The sequence below is a fragment of the Camelina sativa genome, chromosome 17 (genome assembly GCF_030686135.1).
Source record: "Camelina sativa cultivar CO46 ecotype springtype chromosome 17, ASM3068613v1".
Lineage (NCBI taxonomy): Eukaryota > Viridiplantae > Streptophyta > Magnoliopsida > Brassicales > Brassicaceae > Camelina > Camelina sativa.
The window spans coordinates 2,866,039-2,881,358 of NC_141896.1; the positions used below are offsets into that span (position 1 = coordinate 2,866,039).

General features: G+C 37.4%; 4 protein-coding genes and 1 long non-coding RNA gene across 6 annotated transcripts; 1 reads left to right on the forward strand and 4 right to left on the reverse strand.

The window, feature by feature from the left end:
• Positions 1–3,491: 3,491 nt before the first annotated feature.
• Positions 3,492–4,535, reverse strand: LOC104754937 (uncharacterized). Its single transcript, XM_010477231.3, has 3 exons — positions 4,344–4,535; positions 3,878–4,040; positions 3,492–3,786 (listed from the first exon to the last, which is right to left on the reverse strand). The coding sequence occupies exons 1-3, from the start codon at positions 4,523–4,525 to the stop codon at positions 3,664–3,666; spliced, it is 468 nt and encodes a 155-aa protein (XP_010475533.1). The 5' UTR covers positions 4,526–4,535; the 3' UTR covers positions 3,492–3,663.
• A 425-nt stretch (positions 4,536–4,960) lies between these two features.
• Positions 4,961–5,726, forward strand: LOC104754938 (histone H4). 2 transcript variants are annotated; one of them, XM_010477232.3, is made up of 2 exons: positions 4,961–5,046; positions 5,172–5,726. In XM_010477232.3, the coding sequence occupies exon 2, from the start codon at positions 5,192–5,194 to the stop codon at positions 5,501–5,503; it is 312 nt and encodes a 103-aa protein (XP_010475534.1). In that variant the 5' UTR covers positions 4,961–5,046; positions 5,172–5,191; the 3' UTR covers positions 5,504–5,726. The 2 variants fall into 2 exon arrangements, with proteins under 2 accessions (XP_010475534.1, XP_010475535.1); XM_010477233.3 differs by having other exon boundaries at positions 4,967–5,040.
• An 803-nt stretch (positions 5,727–6,529) lies between these two features.
• LOC104759107 (uncharacterized protein At1g08160) lies at positions 6,530–7,605 on the reverse strand. The gene has a single exon (XM_010482076.3). It carries the CDS (start codon positions 7,415–7,417, stop codon positions 6,677–6,679), a length of 741 nt encoding a protein of 246 aa, XP_010480378.3. The 5' UTR covers positions 7,418–7,605; the 3' UTR covers positions 6,530–6,676.
• A 1,276-nt stretch (positions 7,606–8,881) lies between these two features.
• LOC147923287 (uncharacterized) lies at positions 8,882–9,577 on the reverse strand. Its single transcript, XR_015586568.1, has 2 exons — positions 9,369–9,577; positions 8,882–9,091 (listed from the first exon to the last, which is right to left on the reverse strand). It is a non-coding gene; the product is annotated as an uncharacterized LOC147923287 (long non-coding RNA).
• Positions 9,578–10,290: 713 nt separating this feature from the next.
• On the reverse strand, positions 10,291–14,805 carry LOC104754939 (calcium-transporting ATPase 4, endoplasmic reticulum-type). Its single transcript, XM_010477234.2, has 9 exons — positions 14,625–14,805; positions 12,950–14,350; positions 12,760–12,826; positions 12,544–12,665; positions 12,113–12,394; positions 11,649–12,026; positions 11,458–11,567; positions 11,119–11,347; positions 10,291–11,027 (listed from the first exon to the last, which is right to left on the reverse strand). The coding sequence occupies exons 2-9, from the start codon at positions 14,339–14,341 to the stop codon at positions 10,443–10,445; spliced, it is 3,165 nt and encodes a 1,054-aa protein (XP_010475536.2). The 5' UTR covers positions 14,342–14,350; positions 14,625–14,805; the 3' UTR covers positions 10,291–10,442.
• Between the last annotated feature and the right edge of the window lie 515 nt (positions 14,806–15,320).

Here is a 15,320-nt window from a genome sequence, read left to right on the forward strand (position 1 = left end):
CAATTCGTCAATTGGCATATGGTACTTCGTCTGACAGTGTTGACGAGTATGTCCGAATTGGTGCTTCGACAGCTCGAGAATGTTTGCACGAATTTACTGCCGGCATCATCCAAGTGTTTGGAGATGAATACTTAAGACGTCCTACACAGGAGGATCTACAAAGACTACTCTTTCAGAATGAACAGCGTGGATTTCCCGGGATGATTGGTAGCATTGACTGTATGCATTGGGGGTGGAAGAATTGTCCCACGGCTTGGAAAGGCATGTATTCACGGTCAACCGGAAAACCTACAATTGTGTTGGAAGCAGTAGCTTCGTATGACCTCTGGATATGGCATGCCTTTTTTGGAGCTCCAGGTACTATGAACGATCTTAATATTCTTGATCGATCTAATGTTTTTGATGACATAATAACCGGTCAAGCTCCGGAAGTCAACTTTGTTGTCAACGGAAGGGAGTACAACTTGGCGTACTATCTCACTGATGGTATTTATCCAAATTGGGCAACTTTTATTCAATCAATCCGACTTCCACAAGGTAGGAAAAAATCTCTCTTTTCTAAAAAACAAGAAGCTGTTAGGAAAGATGTTGAGCGTGCCTTTGGAGTCTTGCAAGCTAGATTCGCCGTTATTAAAAATCCGTCTCGTTTATGGGATAAAAACAAAATGGCAAATGTAATAAGATCATGCATAATACTCCATAATATGATTGTCGAAGACGAACGACATACATACAGTTACCGAAACATTATTTCTGAATTTCAACACGGAGAACATGTGGATCAAACATTTACCGTTGGTGCCGCCGGTGTGGGTTCAAATATCAGCAGTACGATTACTCGTCAAACAAGACTTCGGGATAAACAAGCTCATGATCAACTAAAACATGATTTGATTGAGCATATTTGGACAAACTTTGGACATCTTCCGGATAATGAAGTTTGATTTTAAAATTTCTATGAGTTGAATAAAATGTTTGTTTTGGTTTTGATGTTTTTATGTTATATTTTTAATGTTATTAATTTCTAAATTGTATGTTTTTGTATTTTCTTTCTTTAAATAATTAATCTTTAAACTTTCAAAATAATATTATTTTATTTGGGGGACCAAACCCAAATACACACCAATGCTCCTACTAAAAATAAGAAACCCTCAAAATATTAGTATTAAATGTGGGGGACCAAAAAAAGTCCCACACCATTGTGGATGGTCTTATGGACCACACTTTTTTTAGTCGTCTGGATTTAATAAGGTTTGCTGTACTTTTTGTATATGTTATTTTATTACATCAACCAATATTTTCATTGGTCTTCACCCCATACTAGTGTGTCTGTGTATACTACATACATGTCTATATATGTTACATATATAATAATTAATTGGACCCAGTAGTAATACTTTAACATATGCTTTGATAAAATTTGACAGACCCTGCATAAATTATAATTCCAAGCGATTTCGTGATTCATTAGTCTATGCTTAAAGATTAGTTTGTGTTATGGTTTAAGCCTGGCTAGTCTACGTTTTGCTTTAATTTTTATGTGGTTGTTAAAAAAACGAAATAAACATTACCCCTATTAAGACATGACGTTCAAACGTTTAAAATATGTTTAAAGTTACTACTTATGTTGTATTTTTATTATTTTTAAAACTAGTTTTTAAAATAAGTGTAGCAGTTTCTAAATTGTGTAGCCAGCAAACATTGAAAAGTCTTATATACAGTTGAGTATCTTTCATTCTTTCTCCTAAATCTCTATACTAATAAAAAATTTAAGCAGATTAATAAGTCTCATCAATTATTGCTAAAAAACAAAAACAATTAATTTTGATTTCAAAGACCAAATACGAAGATATCTCTTTATTTTAACACTGGTTCAGCTTTTACGAAAGAGAAAATTGTTCACTCTGTCATGAACAGTGACAATCTTTATCATTAATGCCACTTTCATTATTACCTTCTCTCAAATGTCATATGACCCACTTTAATTTATTGAAAATGACAAAAATATCTTTTATTTTCTTTTCTTTTTTTCTCTCTAGATCTCTCATCTTTCTCTCTCGATCTCTTATCTTTTTTTTGCTCTCTCTTTTCTTCTCCTTTCTTTCTTTCTTTCTTCAACAACAAATAAATCACCATATCAGAGAAATCTAGAAACTTGATTGTAATAATGGAGACCAAATCAGTGAAGAAGCGTTTAAGAATCGAGGCTTGATTTCTCATCTCTCTCATCTTCAATACTCATCTTCTTCATCTCTCTCTCTCTCTGGAAACTTCCATATCTTTTTTGAGTTTCTTCTGTTTGTTTTCTTCTCTCTATAACTTTAATGGACAAGATCTGATATCTAATCCATTTTTTCGGTGGACCAGATCTGGTATACCAGATTTGATGGACTAGATCTGGGAAGTAAATATGTCCATTTCTTGTTTTTAAACTTGTTGTTCACTCAATTTTCACAAGTTTTATTGTCCATCATGCAGTTCTTCAAACCAATCGGTAGACAACACTGATTTATCCTCTCAGATGGACAAGACTGATGAATTTCCCGATAGACAACACTGATGAACCTTCTGATGGACAAGATTGATTAACTTCCTGGTGGACAACACTGATGAGCTCCCCGAAGACAACAATTGATTTTGATGAACTCCCGATGAACAAGAGTAATGATTTCCCGAGACAATAATCGGTAGACAACACTAATGAACCTCCTGATGGACAACACTAATGAACTTCCCGAGGACAACACTGATGAACTCTCCGGTGGACAACATTGATGAATTCTCAGATGAATTCTCATATAACAACAATCGATAGACAATACTGATGAACTCATCGATAGACAAAATTGATTCATATCAATTTGTATATTTCTTTTTTTTATTATGTTTTTGATTCAGATTTAATTCAAGGATAAAATCGTCTTTTTATCAATGCCATAAAACAAAAAAATGGCAGTTTCAAAAAGAAAATTAGAAAGTAGCATTTGTCATAAGTTTTGTTTTGAAAGTGGCATTTTCAATAAAATTCCCTTTACGAAAGCCAAAGTAAACTCACAAAACATACGAGATTACGACTAGTCGACTATACAACCAAAGCAAAACAAAAACAAAAGAAGTAAAAAGAACTTTTATTATTTTCTGTTCGTTACTTTATAAAATCGTGGTTTCATTGAATAATTAGGATAAGCAGTAATAGTCTAATAGAAACCCCTACGGTAATTTTTTAACAGTGAAAAACTGGTGGTTAATTTAGAACAAATAGTGTATGTAACCGATCGATCTATTTAGTCCACCATATCAGCCTTTGACGCAGAGAGTTACTAATACTCTTCTTTCTTTACTCCTTCGAGAGTGTCCGTCCATCTCTAAATTGTTCAACATCCCTTAAACTAATTCGCTGATTAAATGGGTTCAACTAAAATAACTACTACTTTGTGTAACGATGATAACAAATAATAAAAACAAATTTAGAGTGGGTCTAGGCTGGGCACTTTGTAAAACTTTTGTATTTTATCCCTTTTGTTTAATGTAGGATACCCATTAAACCAACCAAAAAAAAAAAAAAAAGTACCAAAGTATCTTTGTATTATTCGTATGCATATATAGACTATAGACTATAGTTTATGACCAAGATTCACGTGATCGAGTCTTTTGGTTTTGTATTCACTTGACGTGGCTTCCAATGCGTACAACGATGCCGTCAATGTCTCGCACGTATCCAACCTTTTGGCCCCATTCTTTGTCTTCCGGCTCGCTCACTGCCACTGCACCGTTCTCCACTGCTCTCTGCACAAACGCACCCTCGTACTCGTGTATCAAATATAAGTTGTTGACAGATACATCGAGAAAGACATAAATTATATTATGATGAGTTTACCTTGAAAGCGGCATCAACATCGGCGTAACAGAAGCAAAGTTCGATGGGCGCTCTTTCGCGGGCTGAATGCGTAGCCTGAACCTTTCCAGTAAGGTCGTCGGTCTCATGCTGGTGAAGCGGTGTGAAGGCTATCGTCGTTTGCCCACTCTCTAGCTCTCCCCACCTGTATGTATAAATTTATTTCCATCCATCACATATAAATTGGAAGCAATTAATAAATTAACGAATATATATATATGGAAGCTACAGCAACATAAACTAACATAAACTGGTGATGATTTCAATATGTTTCGCTATATCTGGATTCCTTAAGCAATATCTTGGCATGTTAGCCATCGGATCAGACCTGATCATATAGGGCACCGCACAAATGGCTGATAACATATGTCTAGATATACTTTGATTATGCCAATCTAAAAAAGAAATCTAACAAATAGTAACAAAGAATCTTCATATGTAAAAGAACCTGTGAGACTCATCAAGACGACGGACGTTGTGACCAAAAGCTCTGGAGTAGAATTCAACGGATTTAGCGACGTCCTTAACGTACACAACAGAGTAAGCAAACGCCGGTCTCATCATATTCGCAGCCATAATTTTTTTGTCAGTCTTATGATTCTGATCTCGAGTCGATTCTATCTGATCCATCCAATACTTGACAACACTCTCAATTGCAATACATAGGATCTCTCTTTACGGTGAGCTGAACACGTGGTCGACTACATGCAAGTGCAACTTCGTGTGTAGGTTACTTGTTGCCACGTGAGCTTTTAGCTTCTTTTCTACTAATTGGGCCTTGTATTACAAATGAGCCTTTAAATTTTTTGGTAATCTGTTATGTTCAGGCCTTTTTAGTTGTTCGATGAAATTTCACACAATTCTTCTGACGGAAAAACGCCCAAAGCTAGAATAGCATCTACCACCGTCGAATTTAAGAATCAACGATCCATATTACTCCTGGAGTTTTCACGCGGATCGCAATCTTGGTCCGTTGAAAAGAAGATGATCGAACGGCCACCATTAATTCTCTGTGGGTGTATGCGCCTCTCATTCATATAAATCCCCACTATTTCTTGTTGATCGATAGATTCACACAACACTTTAGTTTTATCATTCTTTTTCCAAGAGCTCTTCGTCAAGTTGCTTTCGATCAATCTCACCAGGTAGAGGTATTACAATTTTCGATTATTTCATCTTTTCTCCAATTTCAATTGTTCGATTGATCTGGAAATATATCTAGGGTTTCTCTCTCTGTTCTTACTCTTTCTTTTGGTCGTCTTGTTGTTGTTCACAGATCTCTTTTGGAAATCGGAGATGTCAGGAAGAGGAAAGGGAGGGAAAGGATTGGGAAAGGGAGGAGCCAAGAGGCACAGGAAGGTTCTCAGAGACAACATTCAAGGTATCACCAAGCCCGCCATTCGTCGTCTTGCTCGCAGAGGTGGTGTCAAGCGTATCAGCGGTCTCATCTACGAGGAGACCAGAGGTGTCCTCAAGATCTTTCTCGAGAATGTCATCCGTGACGCCGTCACCTACACTGAGCACGCTAGGAGGAAGACGGTTACCGCCATGGATGTTGTCTACGCCTTGAAGAGGCAAGGCCGCACTCTCTACGGTTTCGGCGGTTAAATCGATTTGGGAAATTAGGGTTCGCAATGTCTTGTTTCTGAGATCCGTGTTAGCTATGTTTTGATTAGTCTTTAAAAAAAGAAAAAGTAAATCTAGGAGTTTGTTTAGCTACTATTGTTTTTGTTTGTTTGTTTGTTTACGTCGTTGTGATGTTTGTAGCTAAAAAAATCTAAGCAAACTTATGCTCTGAGAAAAATCTTATGAGAATGAATCATTTGCTCAATTTCTTTTGTCTCTTCTTCGTTTTAACTCTAATTTACCAATGCAACAACTTAGTAGTTGATATTGCAGAACTTGCATCCAGATTCCAGGAGTGGGAAATAATTGAGAATAGAACGGAAGAGATATCTTCAATTCTGCATCTCTCTGATCTGAGTTTTGTAACCAAACTAAAAGACCGACCAATGCTCATTTTGAAAACTATAATAAAGTTAAGCAACAAAGTCAATTTCATCTAATACGATTAACAGTATAATGTGATGTACTAATATGCTTTTCAATCGTTTTCTTACTCCCCCTTTTGCTTGGCGGAGGGAGTGCGAGTCGAGTAGCCTAGCCGCAGCCACTTGTTGTACACCTTTTTACTACAATTCTGAGCACAGGAAGCCCACTCATACAGCACCAGCAGCCACTCGTTCAAGCTAAGCGGTACCATCCGAAACAACTGAGCCAAAGAATGGGCACGTATAGTAGTATCACAGAGTGGAGCACATATGACATATGACTCACTTACCCAATGAAACCCACCAATTCTCAAACAAAGAGTGAACATGCCTATTGGCCATTACTTAAAAAACCAAACGATTCAACCTTGATACATTCCCAAAAGTGACTCAATCATGCCACACAAAGTTACCATCTTTCGACATCATAGCAGCAGGGCAAAGTTGATGTACAGAATAACATAACCATTCAAGAATCACCAACAAAAATCTTAATAAGAACTCACAATTTACCAATCGTTCCACAAGCTAATCCTATTGCAATTGCATCATTAAGAACGCATAAGCTAATGAGAAAGCTAACAGGCTGAATCTTTTACTTTTGTTTTCCATCAAAGAACAGAGTCGATTTACAAGGAATTGAGAATTAAAAAAGATTGGTTAAGTAACAAATCATCCCCTAAGAGGAAGAAACAAACTCAAACTCAAACTCAAACTCACTCACTAAGGCTCAATAAGTTTTGCATCTCTGAGCCGAACCAACCATCTTCCCTGAACCACTCCTCACAGGAACACCAACAGCAACATCATCGCAATACACAGTAACGTATCTCCTCCTCCGGAAAGCACCGTACCGGAAAGTAACATAAGAGATAATCCTCAAATCAAACTCAACACTTCCCTTGGCACCTCTCTCTTTCCCAATATCATCAGCCAAGCGTCCTTCCACATAAGTACCCGAAACAGAGAGCGTAGCGTTAACCACCGTTTGATCCTTCTTCCCTTGCTCAAACGGCTGAAGCCTCGTATCAGAGAGAGATGCACGGTGATAAGACAGAGCGCAGAGGATACTATCGTAGTAGAGTGACATCTTCGAATTAGGGTTTCGAATCTGGACCTGAAGATCCCATTTCCCAGAGACTTGATTGTTCGAGACGTTGAAATTGGAGACGGAGAGGGAGTTGAGGTAAACGTCTGGTAACTGGGGACGAACGACGAGGAAGAAGATGAAGAGGATGAGACCTAAGATTAGGAGAAACGCCATGAAGACGATGAAGAGACGACGGATGAGTACGGCGCGTGGATTGGGTTGTTGGGGAGCGTAGTATGGGTTATGGTTTTGGTAAGGGTAAGCGGTTCCGGGGTTAGGGTAGCCGTTGGTGGAAGCGGCGGGTGGTGGTTGTTGTTGTGGATTTGGGTATGGATACGGGTATGGGTAACCTGTAGCGGGTCTTGCGGAAGGGTCTTGCATAGCTTGATTGAATTTTTTTCTTTTGGTGAATCTTAGGGATTTGAAAGAGCGAAGAACGTTTCTGAATCTTTGTGATGAAGAAGAAGAAGAAGAAGAAGAAGAAGAAGAAGAAGAGAATAGAAGTAAGTAAAGGGAAGCAGGAAAAGGTTAATTTAGCCAAAATAGGAAACGCGATTTCTTTCTTAATTTCTTACGCGTTTTCATTCTTTTTATAAATGTTTTTGTTTTGTTTTGTTTTTTTTTTTTTTTTTCAACACCTCGTTTCATTCATTGATTCAAAAACTTGTACAAGAGTTGATACATCCGAGATACATCAACACTGAGTAAATCAAAATACACATCCACAAATACATAACCAATCAATAAAAAGAATGATAGAGAAGTGAATTTTCACGATGCTTTGGAAACCAAAGCCTTACTCGCCAACAGATTAATAAATCTGTTTCTTTCCCTCTCTAGAATCAATCCCAAATCGAGATTGCATAAACTATTTGCTCAAGAGAACTCGAAGAGATACCTTCTGCTTGACGGTTTGGCAACGTTTTAGCGTGGAACTGATAATCAATTGTGAACATGAACACAAACGCTGCCATCATGCAAAAGAAGGAGATAGATCGGAAATAAATCTGATATAGGCAAGTGTCTCCCATGACAATTATTAAAAACAAAAGAAGAAAACAAACTGAAAAACAAAGAAAAACCACCGGCAAGTGCCGACGGCCTGTAAAAGCAATGAAGAAAACGGTTTTGGTAGATCCCCTTTTGTGTCGCTGGAGAGAGTTTCAGTTTTTTTTTTTCTTTTAAATCAAATACTATGCACCAGTAAACCGTGGCATTCCATCATAATCATAAGCAGCCCATACCCTTAACAAAAACATGTGAACAAAAAACCCATCAAGACAAGCATGTTCACAATCTCTAATAAACATGACAAAGAAGATTCACTCTTAATTTGGTCATATTGCATGACTCATGATATATATTTTTTTCCAATTGACTCATGATTATTATTGAAGAAGATTCACTCTTAATTTGTTAGAGAGGGTCTCAGATACTCAGTTAACTTATCAATTTTTTTTATAAGAAAAACCCATAAGGTTTTTATTCCTTTAATAATTTTCAATCGGTTTCAAGTGTGAAAATAATTGTTTATATTGTTTTAATAGTTATGCATCCCTCAACAATCTTATGAAGGAACAATTTGCTAGCTATTTTTTCCACAGCTGGAAATACCTTTTCACAAATTAAAATTTTAATTTTTTCTATACATATTTTTTTATATTTATTGTTGAAAGTACATTTATTGTTTTAATTTCTATTCTTTAAAAATTAAAATTTTGAAATACGCAATATATGTTGTTCTCTAAATTCAAAAAAAAAAAACATAATAGATATGGCATCACGTCATGGCATGATATGTTCTCTTTGTATGATAAGTAAGCGTTCTAGAAAGAACATTTGTAATTTCTTTAAAACAATACAAACTTAATCATTATCATATGTGAAAATCGTCATAACCACACTTGAATGATGTAATAATTATCAATATATATATATATATATATATATATATATTGCTTATTAAATAAAACGGAGTAAAGGTGACCACCAGCATTCTAGCAATTTAACATAGTTTCTCCGGATCCAGAATTAGTGTCTACGAACCTGCGAATACTGCGGTATAAAAAAAACGGAGTAAACAAAATAGAAAATCTGATTTGAAATGTGCATCTATATATTTCAAAATATGACAAAATTATTTCAAAACTGACTCATCTCATGTTAGTAAAAAATCACGCATACAAAAAAAAAAGGAAGACTATACGCATGCTCCAAAGTCCAAATACATTGATACTTTCCTCTATACTTTCTAAAATGTCTTGTTTAAAAAATACAATTTCTCGTCAGTTATTTATTCATGATTACGCTTTTTGGGGAGGAGGAACCATACCACAAGACCCGTCACGCCTATTATAAAAATCACAGCGCAGATGCATATCACGATTAACAGTCCCAAATCTATTTTCCCTTTTCTCACTAACAATTCTTTATGTGTTTTTTGTGTAGTTTTGTATATGTTATGACTCTTATAATTTATATATCTAAAAGTTGGAAGTACTTATAGCAATATAAAAAGTGGTATTTTATAATCAAAGAGAGCTTAACATTGCGTTCACATACCCAACTTTATAAATCATGACACGTGTCTAATATATTTAATATTAAAATATATGTCATATCTAATTTAATGACAACATATGTTTTAAGTTTATCTAATAATAAAGAGATTGTGACAATATTATATAGATTGTAACATTTGTCAAAAGAATTTCAGTAAAACTTATAAAAAATAATACATGTGCATCTGAGGGAAGATTTTTTTAAAACTTTTTTTTATATATATCTAATTGAAGTAAATAATAAAAATACACCAAAATCAGTTATTTATTGATGATAATATTTATAAGGCATTGTATAATGATATTCAAATCACTTTAGCTTTAATTTATACCTAGATATCTTTTTTTTTTTTCTATACATATTTTTTTCATCTTATACAAACTACTATTTAAAAAGAAATATATATATATATATATATAAACTAAATGTACTTTATTCTCATGAGAACTATTTCTTTTTGTTTTAAACTAAATTATTAAGAAGAAAATAATCTGATTATTTTTAATTCTTCATGGATTCCAACTTTTTTTTTTATTGAATCCTCTTTTTTGTTTTGTTATGTCTCGTTTGTTACTTAGGAATATTCAATCTCATATTCCAAAAATGATTTGATTTGTTTTCTCTCATCCTTCTTTTTTGTTGAAACATTCATATTCTTAACCGTGGGCTTTGTGTTGGGAAAACACATGTCCTTTAACCAAAATTGGGAACATTATATCAAACCAATAAATTAAAGTTGTGAAAATTAAATAACCAAGGCTGAGAGAGAGTTAAGCAACAAAGTTAATTTCAGCTAAAACTATCAAGAGTCTAATGATGTAATGTGTGGTTTTCAATTGTTTTCTTACTCCTCCTTTTGCTTAGCGGAGGATGTGCGAGTTGAGTAGCGGTAGCCACTTGTACACCTTCCTACAAACTTGAGCACTTCATCTATCAGGATTACCGGAAGCGATACAGCCAGCACCAGTAGCCACTCGTTCAAGCTCAGCGGTACAATACCAAACACCTGAGCCAAGAATGGCACATACAGTATCACAAAGTGGAGACCAAATGAGACCGCCATTGCCAGTAGCAGCCATGGGTTTACCCACGGTGGCATCGTCACCAGGCTGCCGTCTTCTGAGAGTGCGTTCAGGGAGTTGAACATTTCTATCGCCACCAACACTGAGAGGGAGAGCGTGGATGCCTTGATCTTCCCCTGCTGGAAATAGTCGCAAGGGTTTGAGTCGAATGAGAAAGTCTGAGAGCCTGCTGTGAAAGGAGACACTTTGAAGCCTTCCCATGAGGAGCATTGTCCCCAGTGTGCGAGCTGCGAATAGCTCACAAGGCTGTGACCGTCTTGGCTCAAGTCTATGCCCATGAAGCTGTTGTGTGTGTACCATATGATGAATACTCCCACTGTTGCTACTCCCACATACATTCCAATCACCTGTAGGTAGGTAGAAGGTACCCATAATAGTCAGTTAGGAAAGCCAATCCCCAGAAGATGAACAAGTGAGCCAAATCGGTTTTTTGCTTACCATATAGCGGAAGAGGATCCAGGCAGTGATAAGCGAGTCATCGCTCCTACGAGGAGGCTTCTTCATGATGTCCTTGTCAGGGGGATTGAATCCCAAAGCTGTAGCTGGAGGACCATCTGTTACAAGATTCACCCACAGAAGCTGTACTGGAATCATGCCTTCTGGGATTCCAAGAGCAGCTGTCAAGAATATTGATGCAACCTCACCGATATTGGAAGAGATCATGTACCTTTTATTCATCATAGTCCAATATATAGGCTTAGTATGCATAATTCAAGCCACCAATACGAAGAGACACACATATATATGTGTGTGTGTGTGTAACATTAGAAGACTCACCTGATGAAGGCCTTCATGTTATTATAGATGGACCTGCCTTCACCAACAGCTGCAACAATTGTGCTGAAATTATCATCTGCCAACACCATGTCAGATGCTTCCTTTGCTACCTGCAAAAACCCCGGAGCTTTAGAAAACGGGCAGGGCTATAATCATACCGTTGTTGCAGAAGGGAGAAGAGGGACAAATACCTCTGTTCCAGAAATGCCCATAGCCACACCAATATCAGCCAACTTAAGGGCAGGAGCATCATTGACTCCATCTCCAGTCATGGCAACCACTTCTCCATCTTCTTTAAGTAACCTGACAATCTCTTGTTTGTGTTTGGGTTCAGCCCGAGAGAACAAGAGCCCTCCAGTCTGTCTTAGATGATTCTTCTGATCTTGAACATCCATAAATTCTTTTCCTGTCAAGCTTTTTGAGGAGATATCTTCACCTTCTTCAAATACACCAATTTCACGGCAGATCGCTTCCGCTGTGCTCTTGTTGTCTCCGGTAATGACCATGACCCGGATACCTGCTGTTCTGCAGTCTGCAATGGCTTGACGCACCTCTTTCCTTGGAGGATCCTTCAATCAATAAATAGGTAGAGCATTAATAACATATTAATGAGGAACCAGAAAGAACATAAAATATCATGGTGACCTTGACTCACCCTTAAACCAACAAATCCAACGAATATTAGATTGGACTCGATAGACGAATAATTGGATGGGTTGAGAAGTTGCTGATGAGCAGGATGGTCTTCACTGCCATCATAAGTGGCAAAATCTGATGGAACATCTGTGTACGCAAATCCGAGACATCTTAATGCACCCAAAGACATATCATGAAGGCTTTGTAAAATAAGCTCCCTTGAGTACTGGTCAAGCTCCTGAACGGAACCATCAAGTAGCTGAATACGTGTACTCCTTTCCAATAAATTTTCTACCGCACCCTGCATAATTTCAAAATTGGTCTCTTAGGTGCTGAAAAGAGAGGACAAAGGTTTTCTCGACTAATTAAATGCAAGAACCAAAGCACAAGCCACATTGATTTCACGGCTCGACCTCAGGAGCCAGAATATGAAAAATGATGAAAACAGACCTTGACCAGTAGTAGCTTCTTTCCTGAGCTGGAATCCACCATAACTCCCATTGATTTCCGGTCACGGTCGAACTCAAGGGTGGCAATCCGTTGCTCTAGTTCACCCCATAGCCGAGAACAACCTTCAATAATGTTAAAAAAAAGAAAAGTTCAGGAGTTTAGCATATGTACAACTGTATAAAAAAATAATAACAAAATATAATTAGGGATACATACGTAAGACATCGCCATCAGACGAAGCTTTATTTAACCCTTCAGGAAATCCCATTTTCTCAACCAAAACCTGTTCAAATAAACACACACCAATGGAAAGAAAAATCATTTAAGGGCAACGACCAGAAGAAGTCTTTTTAGTCAATTTAGTTAAGAAGAGAAAGGTGCAAGCTAGTGTAGAAGACCACATTACCTTCAAAGCTGCCTCAGTAGGCATGCCCCTAGACACAAACTGCAATTCGGATTGCTCGACACTAGCATCGTTGCATATGGCAGCAATTTTGGCGATCATCTGAAGATTTGCATCCATCCGACCCGCTGGCCAATCTTCAATCTTTCCATCTCGAGGATCAAAAGAGGTCCCCTCAACATTGAAAGATCTAAGGGTTCCAATCCTAGAACCCATAGCAACAAGCTTTGAAACAGCCATCTGATTGGTTGTCAGAGTTCCGGTTTTATCAGAGCATATAACAGTAGTGCATCCAAGAGTCTCCACACTGGGTAACTTCCTAACCAGAGCATTCTTCTGCGCCATCTTCCGTGTACCAAGAGCCAAACATGTGGTGATAACTGCTGGGAGACCTTCAGGAATCGCAGCAACCGCCAATGCTACAGCAATCTCAAAGTAATATGTGCACTTCTCGAAGGAGAACTTAAAATTTCTGGGCCAGCCATCAACATACTCCCAGGAAAGAAAGTACTTGACATTGATGAGCCACACTAACGCACAAATTAACCCAATGATCATAGTAAGAACTTCCCCGAACTCGTTAAGTTTTTTCTTCAGAGGGGTATCTTCCTCATGTTGTGCAGCTTCCTGAATCTGTGAGTGAACCCTTCCAATCTCAGTATTCATTCCAGTGTCTGTAACTAAGCATATGCAGTTCCCATTCACAACGGTGGTTCCAGCAAACACCATACATTTCTTTCCTTGAATATCGGCATTCTCATCCACAGGCTTGGTGGTTTTGCTCACTGCCTCACTCTCTCCTGTTAAGGACCCCTGCTCGACTCTCAGGGTTGAGCTGATCAAAGCAACCACACGCATATCAGCAGGCACCTTATCACCAACCCTTAGTTCCACAATGTCGCCAGGAACAAGCTCCTTTGCAGGCAAGCTAGAAATCTTAGTGCCATCACGCATAACAGTAGCTTGCTGAGACTGAATCTCTTTCAAAGCTTCCAAGGCCTTCTCGGCATTAGTTTCTTGCCAGATACCAACAATGGCATTAACAATCAAGATGAGAAAAATGACAAGCGGCTCAACAAAAGCGGTGATACCCATCTCACCACCTTCGTCGCCATCAAAGAAGGCCAAGACAAAGGAAATAACAGCGGCCGCCAAAAGAATACGAACCAAAGTATCATTGAACTGCTCCAAAATCAGCTTAAAAATAGAAGTGCCCTCAGGCTTCTCTAACTCATTCAAACCATAGATCTGATGTCGCTTCAACACCTCATCTGTACTCAACCCTTTCTCACGACTAACACCATAATGCTCTTCGCATTCGCCAACATCTTTACCCCAAGCAGGATAAGTATCAGACTCTAACAATTCAGAATTGTCTTCACCTCCTTTCCCCATTATCTTCCACTGGAAAAATAGATCAAATCATAAGCTTCAAGTATACAAAAAACAGATAGATTCAAAAACTGAAACTGAAAACTAACGACGAACCTTCTGGGATAATAAAACAACAGATATGAAAAATTCAAGTGGCCCGCAAAAAAAAACAAAATCAGAGATCAACGTCAAAAAACAAAATCTAGATAATATACGAAGATTCCAAAACTCAAATTCCGAGAAAAGCGAAGAACACAAGACAGACTACTACGAGATCGTTAACAAACAAAAAACACACACTTACCAGAATCGGAGCGGATAAAACTCCGTAACTGTTTCTTCGATGCGGAGATCGTACGCCTCTCTATCTCCAGATACTTCTCTTCTTCTACTTCTGAGGGAAGCCTTTACATATATAATTTGGTTAAATATATATATATATATTTTTTAATTCAACTGTATTTGTTGAATATAATATAAATTCTGTTTTTTTATTATTATATTTAAATGTGTTTTATTCTGTAGAGTTTAATGGCTTGTATCTTTCCAGGAAAGTGACGGGAACACGATCTCGTAAGATATTGCAATTAGGTCCTTATTTGTTTCCTTTTTTATGTAAACGCCTTCGCTTGGTCTATTACTTAAGGGACTGATAGTGTAAATCTATTAGCTTTCCGGGGCGATCTACTAATTTAAATAAGCTTCTTCTTTTTTTCTAAGTGTAAAACAATAAATGTGCGAATATTTGCTTTAGGGATTCTCCAACGTCGATGGGCTCAGCCACGTCACGTGGACACGGCGATCACATGGGGTTGGCTCTGCCACGCCAATAGTGACAGATGGCGTGATGTCATTGGGCCAAGTTGCTTTTCACATTGAATCTCAACCTTTAAATGGAAAAGTCAGAAACCTATTTTGCAAAATTTTGGATTCCTCCTCATTTGCCAAGTTGAATTGACAAATATTATATAATACTTGTTATTTTATGTTTTTAAAAAAA

Coding starts and splice junctions, on each gene's coding strand:
- LOC104754937 (XM_010477231.3), bottom strand. CDS start 4,525: ATGGATCAGATAGAATCGACTCGAGATCAGAATCATAAGACTGACAAA. Junction 4,041..4,343: donor CGTCTTGATGAGTCTCACAG/GTTCTTTTACAT, acceptor TTATACATACAG/GTGGGGAGAGCTAGAGAGTG. Junction 3,787..3,877: donor ATGTTGATGCCGCTTTCAAG/GTAAACTCATCA, acceptor GCGTTTGTGCAG/AGAGCAGTGGAGAACGGTGC.
- LOC104754939 (XM_010477234.2), bottom strand. CDS start 14,341: ATGGGGAAAGGAGGTGAAGACAATTCTGAATTGTTAGAGTCTGATACT. Junction 12,395..12,543: donor AGAAGCTACTACTGGTCAAG/GTCTGTTTTCAT, acceptor GAAATTATGCAG/GGTGCGGTAGAAAATTTATT. Junction 11,348..11,457: donor AACATGAAGGCCTTCATCAG/GTGAGTCTTCTA, acceptor GATGAATAAAAG/GTACATGATCTCTTCCAATA.
- LOC104754938 (XM_010477232.3), top strand. CDS start 5,192: ATGTCAGGAAGAGGAAAGGGAGGGAAAGGATTGGGAAAGGGAGGAGCC.
- LOC104759107 (XM_010482076.3), bottom strand. CDS start 7,417: ATGCAAGACCCTTCCGCAAGACCCGCTACAGGTTACCCATACCCGTAT.